The sequence below is a fragment of the Phascolarctos cinereus genome, unplaced genomic scaffold (assembly GCF_003287225.1).
Source record: "Phascolarctos cinereus isolate Bilbo 61053 unplaced genomic scaffold, phaCin_HiC Scaffold_7;HRSCAF=346, whole genome shotgun sequence".
In the NCBI taxonomy this organism is placed as follows: Eukaryota; Metazoa; Chordata; class Mammalia; order Diprotodontia; family Phascolarctidae; genus Phascolarctos; species Phascolarctos cinereus.
Window position 1 is genome coordinate 150434526 of NW_027556180.1, and position 12635 is coordinate 150447160.

The 12635-nt window shown below is 36.8% G+C and overlaps 1 protein-coding gene across 2 annotated transcripts in view; it reads left to right on the forward strand.

The window, feature by feature from the left end:
• The window catches only part of FARP1 (FERM, ARH/RhoGEF and pleckstrin domain protein 1), a 338317-nt gene that overhangs the window by 256422 nt on the left and 69260 nt on the right, over nt 1–12635 (forward strand). For both annotated transcript variants that reach the window (XM_020963963.2, XM_020963962.2), the window contains exons 10-13: nt 2077–2240; nt 2932–3000; nt 5221–5296; nt 6902–7142. In XM_020963963.2, coding sequence (XP_020819622.1) covers nt 2077–2240; nt 2932–3000; nt 5221–5296; nt 6902–7142 — 550 coding nt within the window. The remainder of the gene's footprint in view (nt 1–2076; nt 2241–2931; nt 3001–5220; nt 5297–6901; nt 7143–12635) is intronic.

The window sequence follows — 12635 nt, forward strand, 5'->3', positions numbered from 1 at the left end:
GTGGAACTGATTTTGGCTTTACAGTAAGATGCCCTTGTGAATTGGAGTTGGGGGTCTCCATAATTAGAAAATGAAGCCAAATGGGAAAGTAGCTTCTTAACTGTCATCTTTTATGAGTGGCAGTGGCAGGTAGTAGGTAGAATATTTGAAATTGGGAAGACCTAGGTTCATAATTCACCTCAGACATTTCCTAGCTATGTGCCCCTGCATAAGATGCAGAGCTTTTCTTTGCTTCAATGTCCTCATGTTTAAAAAAGAGATGGTTCAACTTAAGGTCTTTCCTGCCTCTAAATCCATGATCCTTAGTAAAGAGAGAATGTACTGGCAACTGCATAAGGGTAGATAGGGTGTCTGAGGCTGGTGACGTAACTGATTTTTATAAATTCAGGAAATCCCCTTACATGTATATTGCTGCACTCTTGGGGCCCCAACCAGAATTGCCACCTACAAAAAGCTACTTCTGATATCCAGAAGGAACAGAAAATGCCCTCCCAAGTCTCTTTTTCTTTCTACCTAGCTGGAGCCCTTGATTACCTGAAAAGTGTCTACCATCCACTAGAGTCCCTACCTCTCCCTCCCGTCCCCCATTTTAAGCCTTCTAAGCTTCCGTTCCATGGACCCCTGCTCCCAACCTGAATCAAGAGTGGCAATATCTCAGACCAAGGAATTCCCTAGAATTCTTCAGGGATAGACATTCCTTCTTCAGAGGGTGAAAAAAAACTTGCTCTTATGACTGGTACTATGGAAATAACAAATGCATTTCTGATATCTCTACTTTGAATATATACCATATTTTCTCATAGTAATCATGTCATAAATGATGATTGGATTCTAAAGGACTAGTATGGACTAAATAGGCTTTTTCAGACTGACCTGGGTACTCAGTCCTATTTGTAGTATTCTTTCTATGTAACAATGCACTCAACTTCCAAACAGTTGAGTAAAAATAAGATTTTGAAATATAATCTGTTTGTTTCTTGGAGATTATGTGTCAAATTCCCTATGAAAATTTGACGTTCTTAAGAATTATAGGAACTGTTGTTATAGATATATTAGACAGATGGATGGGTGGTTGGATGGATGAATATCTAGATATATACATGGACAGCTGGGTGGCTCAGTGGAAAGAGCACTGGGCCAGGAGTCAGGAGTACCTGAGTTCAAATCTGGACTCAAACATTTACTTGTTGTGTATCATTTTACCATGTTTGCCTCAGTTTCTTCTTCTGTAAAATGAGCTGGAGAAGGAAATGGCAAACCATCCAGTATTTTTACTAAGAAAACCCCAAATGAGATCATGACTGAAATAAGTGAACAGCAACAGCAACAAATACATATATATATATATATATATATATATATATATATATATATATATATACACACATGCGTGTATATGTGTGGATAGATACTAGATAGCTAGATGGATGGATGGATAGATAGCTTTTTAAGTTAGGGGCAATTAATGGTAAAGGGGATGTAATAGGACCCTAAAGGAATATCACTGCATCCTGTTTCCAGAAGCAAAATATATAGACTTGTTAGCTTAAGGTGAAACTTTGGTTCCCCTGGAAATGATTTGGCTTTCCAGAATAGTACCTGATTCCTCCTTTAGGCCTGACACACATGTTAAGAAGACATATGATAATGTACCGACATTGGCATGAAACCTAAGGAAGAAAATTTACAAACCTTAGCCACTAAGGCTTTACAATAGAGTTTCTAAGGCATGTCTAAGTGTACTTGCAAATGAAGAATGTGTATTTTGTTTATGAATCCTATTAAAGAAATTTGATCAGTCCTGCTAGAAGCCAGACTTTCTTTGTTAGTTCTTCTGGGCAGGATTAAGTGTGTGGAGAATTATGTATGTGCGAAATATATGTGCGAAATTATGGCTTAGATCATCACTGGCAAGGATGCTTCACCAAACATTAAAAGGGAATGTTTACCCTAGCAAATTAAAAATTGAAAGGAAATATGGCCTCTTACTTTCCCATCCACTTTTTTTCATAGCTCAGTCAGTTCTTCTGTAGGTGACAAAAGGAAAAACAAAGTCCTAATTCTCTTTCTCTTTAGAGCTCATACCAGGACACATTGGAGTTCCTAATGGCCAGTAGGGATTTCTGCAAGTCCTTCTGGAAAATATGTGTGGAACATCATGCCTTTTTCAGACTTTTTGAAGAGCCTAAACCAAAGCCCAAGCCTGTTCTCTTCACAAGAGGGTCATCATTTAGGTTCAGGTAAGGTAGAGTCTATCCTCAAGACCTATGACTGCAATTTGTCACTTCTGAACTATTTCAGTGAAAGTTTCCTTAAATTGAATTCCTCCTCTGACTGAAATGTTAGCATTTACAGCCAGTACAGCTTTTTTATGTAATAGGGGCACTACTTGAAACCCATTAGTCTCTGCAAGCAATGAAAAATAAGGTCTTTACTGAAATGTCCAAATGGTAGAAATTCAGTGCTTTCAAAGCAAAGCCCCTTGGTATCCCCTTCAGATTTGCCATCAACACTAGATTTAAAACTGTAAACAGTCTTTCTAGGAGTGAAAATAATTTAATAATCTCTGTTGAATCTGAGGTATCTTATTACACTTACCTGTCTTCAAAGAAAGAGTATGCAACAATAGCAATGCATACAATTATGCAGTAACAAAACACAAAATCTTCATGAACAGTGCTTTCAGAAATGGGACCTTCTCCCTCCCACCCCCATTCATTAGTGAAACCCAGAGCTTCTGGAGAATGGGAGGGAGAGGATTCTGTTGTTATTATTGTTTTCATTTCTGACCCATTGAAAAGTTTATTTCAAGTATAACAGCTCACTATTCTGGAAGAAATGAGAACAAGATGATAAATCTTTGTGTTTCTCTGTATAAATGACAACAATTGTATATTCTTTCTCTTCCCATAATTGTGGTCTTTGTCCTAGTGGTCGGACTCAGAAGCAGGTTCTTGACTATGTTAAAGAAGGAGGACATAAGAAAGTTCCATTTGAAAGGTAAGAGAAACTTTGATGCTATTTCTGATTTGAGGGCAATGATACTTTCCAGGTAACTTTTCATTGTTGCCAAGAATGTCTGTCTCCATAAAGGCTCAATGTGTCATCATAGACCTGCTGCTTATTAACTATGTTCCCAACCACTACACTGACCCTGGGCAAGTAAACTCTTCTTCTCTATTATATATTTTTTAGTATCTGCTCAGGGGACACTTCTTTTTTTAGTACTATTTTATTTTTCCCCAATTACATGTAAAAACAATTTTTAACATTTAAAAAAAAATTTGAGTTCCAAGTTCTATCCCTTCCTCCCTCCCCTCACCATGCCTTGAGATAGTAAGCAATCTAATATAGGTTATGCATGTGCAATCATGCAAAATATTTTCATGTTAGTCATTGGTGGAGGAAAACTCAAAAAAGGAAGGAACTTCAGTCTTTATTCAAACTCCATCAGTTTTTTCTTTGGAGGTGGATAGTATTTTTCATCATGAGTTCTTTGGGATGTCTTGGATCATTGTATTGCTAAGAATAGCTAAATCATTTACAGTTCATCATACAGTCTTGCTGTTACTATGTATGATGTCTGCCTGGTTCTGCTTACTTCACTCTGTTCATGTAAGTCTTCCCAGTTGTTTTTTTTTTTCTGAAATCATCTTGCTAATCATTTGTTATACAACAATCATATTCCATTGCAATCTTACGCCACTTGTTCAGCCATTCCTCAATTGATGGGCATCCCTTCAGTTTTCAATTCTTAGCCATCACAAAAAGAAGCTGCTATAAATATTTTTATACAGATAGGTTCTTTTCCCCTTTTAAAAAAACTCTTTGGGTTACAAACCTAGTAATGGTATCATGAGGTCAAAGGGTGTGTATAGTTTTATAGCCCTTTGAGCATGGTTCCAAATTGTTCTCCAGAATGGTTGGATCAGTTCAAAATCAGAGGACATTTCTGTATCTGTGTAAAGGAATATGAGAGAAAGAAACAGGCAAAGAGCATTAAGCAAGGAATGAGAGCTATTCATCCAAGAATAGAGGAGAAAGAAATACTCCCATTGGGAAAAAAAAAAACAAAAATACAAAACAGAAAATTGAGTATAAAGGATTGGAAGGGAATACTTATATGGGGCTAATCACACAGTAAATATTTGTTGACCTTAAACTTTATGAATTTTTGTGAGTTTGTAAATTAGATAAATCATGGATGAGAAGTTAGGATTAGAAAATTTAGCATGGACAAGCAGGAAAAAGGAATGAAAAGAGAGACTATGACAGGAAAGTAATAAAATGTTAAAAATAGGTGAGAGTATGACAATTATTTGGATTATTAATTACTTTAAAATAATTTATTTTTTAATGCAGGGAAAATTGTAGGTTAAATTTGAGTATAATTAAATCCACGTTCTTCTCATAAGTCATCTTTAATAGCATTTTCATCCTGAAATAGTAATTTTTTCTGAATTTTTAAGTCATCAATAAATGATCTTTATTTAATTTTTCCTTTTTTAACATGTGAAAATGCCTTGCAATTTAATTTTTATTAGTAACATCAAATTGTTGATAGTTATATAATTTGCTTTGTTTCATTATATTTCTCAGAAAAAAGTTCCTAAGTTTCTATTCAGCTTTATTATTTTTCAGAGGAAGGGGAAAAGTAAAGGGAGATGATATTGATGAAATTGTGGTTCAAGTCAGCTGCCGTGATTAAGCTTATAATTGCAGTGATCCCAAGATAAGTCTCTTATCATAGATATCCATTCTTAGGCTCTTGCTTCTTTTCCTTTGAATTTCAAGTACTAGATAGTATAAGCTGATTAAATAAGTACTGTCTGTTCCATGAAGCTGACCTAGAAAGTAAATATATGAAATACACAGAACTAATTGCAAAATGTTAGCCTGGAGCTTGCTGCTCAAAGTGTGCCTGATTCCATGGAATTCTCTATCTCCATTGACATTTGCAAGCTGCAAGGCATTTCTAAGATTTGTAATGATCTTTGAAACTGATTCGACTGTGACCTTCTCAATCATACTTAAGTAACACATAAGGCATTCTAGGGATGAGAAAAGGCAGAATTTTGAGTCACTTTCAGAACAAATTATAAAAGCTTGCTTTGAGGAGTTGGGGGTGTGGCTTTGATTTTTTTTAAGAAAATGCTCAGTGTTAGTTTTTCTTGGAGAAAAACTCTATATAACTTAGCTACCTGATGTGATTTCTCCCAGGAAGCACAGCAAGATTCGGTCAATCAGAAGCCTCTCTGCTCAGCCTTCCGAACAGAACTCAGAGGTGCCGAAGCAAGTCAGTAATGGTGATAAGTATCCAGTACTGGGCATATGTTATTCAAGTGGCTTCTTCTAATTAGTATTGCTAAATATGTTATTTTCACTATTCTTCATCTTTAACTTGAATCATTTTAATTTTAGTTTTAGCTTTTTTTTTTTATCAGTTTTTGCAAAGTCTCTAGTGCAAAAGCATGAAGTTCTATTATGTATGCCCAAGCTTTAGGCTATTGGCTTCTTTTAATTCTCAGCCTGGAATTAAAATTTACCATGGGATTCAACCCATTTGGTGTTTCCTGTTCAGTTGTATGTATGATATGAACCCTAGAGAAGGCTGCCATGTTGTCACAAACTTAACTAAATAATAAAACTGAAGAAGTCTGTTTGTGGAGCTAAGGTTTTCATCAGCTAAACAGGTTCACTTGCTTGAAGAGATTAGAAACCGTTATGCTAGCTGATGGGTGTAACTGCAGCTCATTGCCAAGGTCCTAACCCTTAGTTGGCATCAAACTGAGAAATGAGTTCCCAGGGTTTATTTTACAGGGCAGCGACTGCTATTCTTAACAAGAGGCATTATCACTGTGTTGTTCTGAGGGTGGCTAAAGCATATTTTCCTGGAGGTAATTTCTGGAAAAGTTTTGAGTTTTTTCTGATGGAGAGTAAGAACTTTGTTAAGGCTTAACATTAAGGAATTCCATTATATAAATATATCCATTCAGCACATAAAATTTCAGCACAGGAGGTTTTTTTTCCCAAAGTTGTTTTTGTTAACCAGTCTTTATAGGTCTATGACAAATTCCCTTCTTCTATTGCCCTAGAGCTGAGATGGGATGAGAAGGGTTTCTTTGTTTCGTGTAAACCTGAAACACTGAAACAGAACTTTTGTATGCTTCTGGAGAACAAGGGCCAGCATTTGTCTGGCACCCAGCTCTGTACTTTTCACATGTGATAGAGCACCGAGCATAGAATAGTAGAGACTGAGGTTTATATCCCAGCTTTACCTATAGAGTGGGTGACCTTGGGCATAGAAGGTCACTTCACCATTCTAGGTTTCAGTCTCTTCATCTATTAAATGAGCAGGTGAGACAAGATGATTTCTGAGGTCCTTTCAAGCTAAAATTCTGTGTTCCTAAATTCTTTCTGTATGATATTCAAATATAATGAATTTATACTCTTTATTACACAGTGCTTTTCAAAGCAAATGAGAATGTATATGAAAATGCTTTGAAATTTTTCAAGTGTTGTATCTATAATGTAGGCAGTATTACTATATTTACATACTACCTGGAGGAGCTTGTTGTTGTTATTATTATTCTTGTTTCTCCCAATAACCAGAGTAAGTACTGGTTTGCATTGACAGAGGGAGTTTCTACATTGGGAATTCCCTATATCAATCACAGTTCTGGTCTAACTGCCCTCCCCTCACTTCTTTTCTCCAATAAAAACCAACAAAACAAATACCCTCTAGAAATTGTAGTTTTAATGAGATTTTATTCATTTGGATTCGATATAGGGAAACAAATCAAACCAAGAAGTCCAAACCTAATCTTATTCTCTTCTCTTCATTTTCTCTACCTTCTCTTCCTATCTCTTTTTTCCTGCTTACCCTCCCTTTCCACTGCAGAGCTCAAGTTTTACCTATGGAGATGGTATTGATTCACCAGGGGGCCAGAGTTGCCACCAAGGGAAAGAACTGAACATTTCTGCTGAGGAGTCTGGGCAACACAAGAGCCCTTCTCTAAAGAAGAGTCCCAAGGATGGCCGGCGGGTTGATGGTGTTGTGATGGCAACGATGGAGGAAGAGGAGGAGGTCGTTAAGGATAGAACTCGGCAGAGTAATCCTCAGTCGCAGCAGCCAAGCACAGGTCCAGCATCGAGGGCTGCTCGGGGCAGCAGCACCTCCATTCCTTTCATTGACTGCAGTGATGTAGATAGTGAATATGACCTTCTAAGAGAACCAGTAACTCAGTTGCATTCCCCAACAAATGACAATCATGAGGGTGATTTGACCAGTGGTGTTTATATGCTCTCTAGAGATGAAAACTGGAACAAGCCTAGGCACAGGGATTCCCTCAACTCTTGGAAGTCTTCCCAGCCTATTTCCAGAGAGTACATTGATGATGATTTAGAAGACATAACCTTTTATGGTAGTGGGAGCCCCAGACTTCAAAGACATAGCTCCCTGGTGGATGAAATGTTTAGGGGGTCTGGTAATTGTAGTCCTCTTGCCACTCCATTGTCTCCTAGTAGCAGAGGATCAAGTCCTAATTTGAGTTGGGATAGAACTGGGTCTCAAGGCTATATCTCAGAAAATGGCCATGACTATAGAAATACAGTTATGGAAGAGGACATTGTCCCAAACAGACATCTTCATTTTGGAAATCATTCCCCTGTCTTGCAAAGGCCACACTTAAAAAATGTTTCTCTTGCATTTAATAAGTCAGAAACAGACCCATTCATCCTTAGCCATGTAGTCTCAACCCCAGGGGAAGAAAGTAGGCTAGACAACCATGGAAAGGGAGAGCTCACCAAAATGGCTAGTTCAGAAGGTAAAGCATTGGCAAATGGCGTAGCTGTTCTTGGCCCAAACAAGATGCGTGGGTGTGCCAGTGGTAAGATAGACCATGTGGCTGCTATTCAAATAGCAGAGGGTTCCACCAGCAGTGGAACTGAATCAAGTGATTCAGACTCTGAAATAGTAAGCCCCTTCAACCAGTCCCTCATGTTTGGTAATCCTGTTGTGCTGAATTCCCCTCCCTTACCTAGCAACAAGTATTCCTTTGGTAGTCTACAGATTGATGAGGAAACAGAGTAGGGGGCGTGTGTATGTCTCTTTTAATGATGACGTTGGCATGCACGTCTTTAGCTGCTAGGAGTCTGGGATCATAGATCCTGAATTTAGATTGGGGCCTCCTCTCTGATAACTCATACATTTTCACCACTATTTATTAGAAATAAAGAAAAAAGGTTTGTATGAGCAAAGTTTTAGATAGTATACATAATATTTTTAAGTTCTTAATGAAAAAAATCAAATGACTGGACAGTATAGCTTTCTTCAACATTTGTTTGACCAGGTAGATAAGAGAAATGACAATAATAGATCATCATAATATGCCTATTACTGCTTTCTTATTTGATGGTAGCTAGCTAGCAAAAGGAATTCATAATCAATTTAATATGACTTGTAAGTGGGTTGTGTTTATGCAGAAAATATTCATGTAGGTCCAGTCATGTAAAGCAGATTGTCTTTATGCTGATTAACTGAGTGCTTGGGTTAGATTGTCTTTGAAATTACAGGAAGGCATACTGGCTTGACTTGATTCCTTAAGAAGGAGATCCACTTTTTAGTGCCTCATAAATAGGGGTGGGTATGAAACTTAATTCTAGGCTACATGTAAGTTGTTATTTATAATCAAATCTTGATGAAACATTGGTCAAAAATAGTGCACATTTTGGTGGGAAGAATTTATTTGGTTTTGCTTCTCTTCAGGACTTATATAAATTGGTATTAAAGTCAGCATAATGACCATTAACTGTAACTTAATAAAACAGGGTTAGTTTCTGAGTAGTTGGTGGAAAAAAATGTTGTTGGTCAGTAGTCTTGAGGAATTCTGGTCCTCATAATCTCTATATGAAAGAAAAACATTACTGACTGTTGATGTTGAATGTTGACCAGTAGATTAGATGACTAAATAACCATCTCTGAACAGGGTACGACACAGGAGAATTTTCCTGCACAGTTACATCTGTCTTTACACTTGTATTATATTTTGTATGTTCCCATTCTTGCTAAAAATAACTTGAGTCCTTTCCTGACGAGAAAAAAAAAACTTACACGGACAAGACCTTATAGTTGATGTGATTGACTTATTTTAAAGGTGCCTCCTTTGTGTTGCTGCCTATTTTCATTGTTTTGGTATAAAGAAGTAATGAATCTTGTCCTTCAAAAAGTCCATTCTCAGCCAGACTCCCGTCCCTCTCCCCGCAGTGCAAAATACTAGACATTAAAGTACTGTGGTACATATGTATGCTGGAGTTGGAGAAGTATCTCAGTAATGTTGTCATGCCTTTTATTTCACTACTTGCTCCATTTGTTACTAATGTGAATCATGGAACAAATTTTGTAGCTATTAATTAACCACCAAAATGTTGAAATGGGTTGCAACTGTGAAGTCTCTGCCGGTGGCCTTACTGTAATCATTTTATGACGTCGTATTGTAGGAAGAACTGGATATATTTGGCTAACTTAAGTAGAATTTGGCAGTAATATATGCTCAACAAAAATATCAGTTGACCTTAAGTGAACCATAAATAATTATCTGCCCACATGAATGTTGATCAGACTGTTTTAAATATTCTTAAAACTTACTCAGTTTTAGTACAGTTTTTTTTTTGTTGGTTCTGGAAAACTTCCATTTTCCTACTGATTCAGAGGGTGATTTAACATTCAGCTTGATTCTTGATGAGTTTGAAAGATGTTGGTACTATGAGCATACTTAGGTGGGGTTTTTTTTTCAGGTTTAATTATTTCACAGAATTTCTGAATTTTCGATTTGAGAGTATCATTAGTGGTCATCTAATTCAACATTCATATTTTACAGATGAGAAAAATGATGCCTAGAAAGCAAAAGTGACTTGCCTGGAATCATGTGACTAATTAGGGGCAGAACCATAAATAAAAACTCACCCGCCCTAACTCCCAGACTAGGGCTCTTTGCATTACATATGGTACTTTATAGAAATGAGTTTGGTTTTTTCTTTTAATTTATCTCCATATTTCAGTTTAGAATGTTCTCTAATGGATGAATATTTGGATTTGGAGAGTGGTAATAATCGTATAGAATTTCCATAGGGAATAATAGTTGACTGATAAATGGTATGACTATCTGATTCTTATAGTTATTTGGAGGCAGAGCTATTAGATCTTGTTAAAGTAAAAGTTTTCTTGTACGTGCCAATGTTTTTTACTTAGAAATTGATGTCAAATGAGTGCCCCTGACTGCATTCAAATGTAGATTGAGTGGAACCAGGTGTATCACCCTGTGGAGTCTTTAGCTGTACATTGTTCATATGTATACCCTCAATTCTTTTCTTCTGTTGACACTTACATAATATGTTTCTGAAATAGGTAGTCAAATGCATTGAAACCTTATACAGTGTACAGTGTATAAATACCAGAGAAGAATTTTCAAAGGCACATGGGTACAATGTAGCTGGTTTGCTTTCTCAGACGTAGTTTGATATCAAGTATTTTAGAGAAGGTGTTTAGTTCTAAGATAGATGTCTGTGAGGACAAAACTGTCTACCTTTTCACTGGTATTTAAGCAGTTTTCTTCTTTTCATTTTGTAGTAACCAAGATGTGTGCTTTATCTACTCTTTATAGGGTTCCAGACTTGAAGTGGTTGTGATTTATTTGATGTGAATGCGCTCTGTAGTGACAAAGATGGAAACCAGTTGCCATGGCTAAAATTGTGATCACCTAGTGACCAGCAAGGTCTTAAGCTATTCTAGTGTAGCTTGAACTTAGTCTTAGGTCTGGAAACATACAGATCATCACTGGGTCTGCACTTGGAACCTTTCCAACTTGGTAGAACCTTCCAAATTTGGAATGGCACATGTGTAACCTCTGGGAATCCTAGGTTGCCTCTGTTACAAGATGAGACATCAGTGGATGACTTCTGTGGAGGTTATGTACTCCTACTTCTTTAGTGTTTCTGCAAGGACTAATGTTGGTATCATTAGTTTTCAGTCAGCAGATCCCTAAGCATATAGTTTTTAAAGGCACACCTATTAGTGTCCTCAGAAAATCAAAAATATAGTGGATGCTGTTATTTATAGAAGGCATCCTATCTTACATTAACATATTAAAAAAAGTTTTTAAACACTAATCAGAGAATTATTCTAAACACCTTTATAACCCAGTTAAACAAATAGATGACATGCTTTGTTTTTTTGTTTTGTTTTTGGCGAGGCAGTCAGGGTTAAGTGACTTGCCCAAGGTCACACAGCTAGTGAGTTAGCATGTTTGAGGCTGGATTTGAACTCGGGTCCTGCTGACTCCAGAGCCAGTGCTCTATCCATTGCACCGTCTAGCTGCCTCAGTGATATACGTTGCATATTGCACATGGTGTATAACATAGGATGAAAGCTAGGGACTCTGTCAGTACCTCCTCTGGACTCTTTTTCCCCAGAAACTTTCCATTCTCTAAACACATTTCACTTTATCCTACAGATCTGATTGTGTGGCATATGAGCACAAATATGTATAAGTAAGTTCTGTAGTAGGGTAGGAGGATGTTAAAAATTTACTCAGATGCCAAAAGTGGTTCTTGTCAGGTGGATCAACTGTTGCTCACTTTCTTTAAAGCAATATATGATCTTTAGAGCCTATTACTCTATAGTCAGAATAACCCTTTAAATGACCAACATATCATAGTTGTCCTAGGAGTTAATGATTTTAAGGCTCAGGTGTGTAAAACAAATCATATTTTAATATAGAAGGCTTGGCAGTCATTCCCACATGCTTACTAATTAGTATTTTCCTTTTCTTTTGTTGGATAATATTGCAAGATATTCAGACTGCAAAATGTTTTTTGTTGTTTAGGTTTTTTTTTCTCCTTAAGGCTGAATCAACCTATAAGAAATTCTTTCAGTGTGAAGAAATGTACTTAATGAGTTCCATAATGTGAAAGTGAGTAATTCCAACTCTCTATGACAATCATCTGTATGCTATTGAAGTTGTGTGATTAGACAGACATTTAATTAAAGGCAGTCTGTGGGCCAGATTCTTTCCTAGATGTGTGATGGGAATTTGGGAATTTGCCAGAACTCTTATCATTGAGCTGTGATAAATTGCCTCTGCCATTTAAAATAAGAACCATTCAAATTTTACTCTCAAGAATGGCTTCAAAGCCAACATATTACACTCATAGAGAGTGAGGGAGAATTGGCAGAGCAATTATAGGAGAAGCAATGTGTGATATGCCTGGCTTCAGACAACATTTGCATATCAGTAGAGCGCACCATTTTAGATATACTCCCAAGTCTACACTACTGGTTATGTTTGCATTTTCTAAGTACCAATGCTCTTAAAATATTTTGCCCATGAAATTATTGTGTATTTTAACACATGACTGAGAAATGACAAAGGCAATATCAGTCCCAAATTTCTGCCATATGTAGTTTTTCTTAAAGTCTTGACCCATAGCTCTTATAACTTACCAATATTTGAATTCATTGGTAGTTTCTCCTAGGAATCAGCCTAGGAAACCGCAGGTAATATCCATTAGTAGAGAATTCACAATTACTTCAAGGCTCACTCTTATGCCAGCTTGTATAATAGATGATAGACCATTCT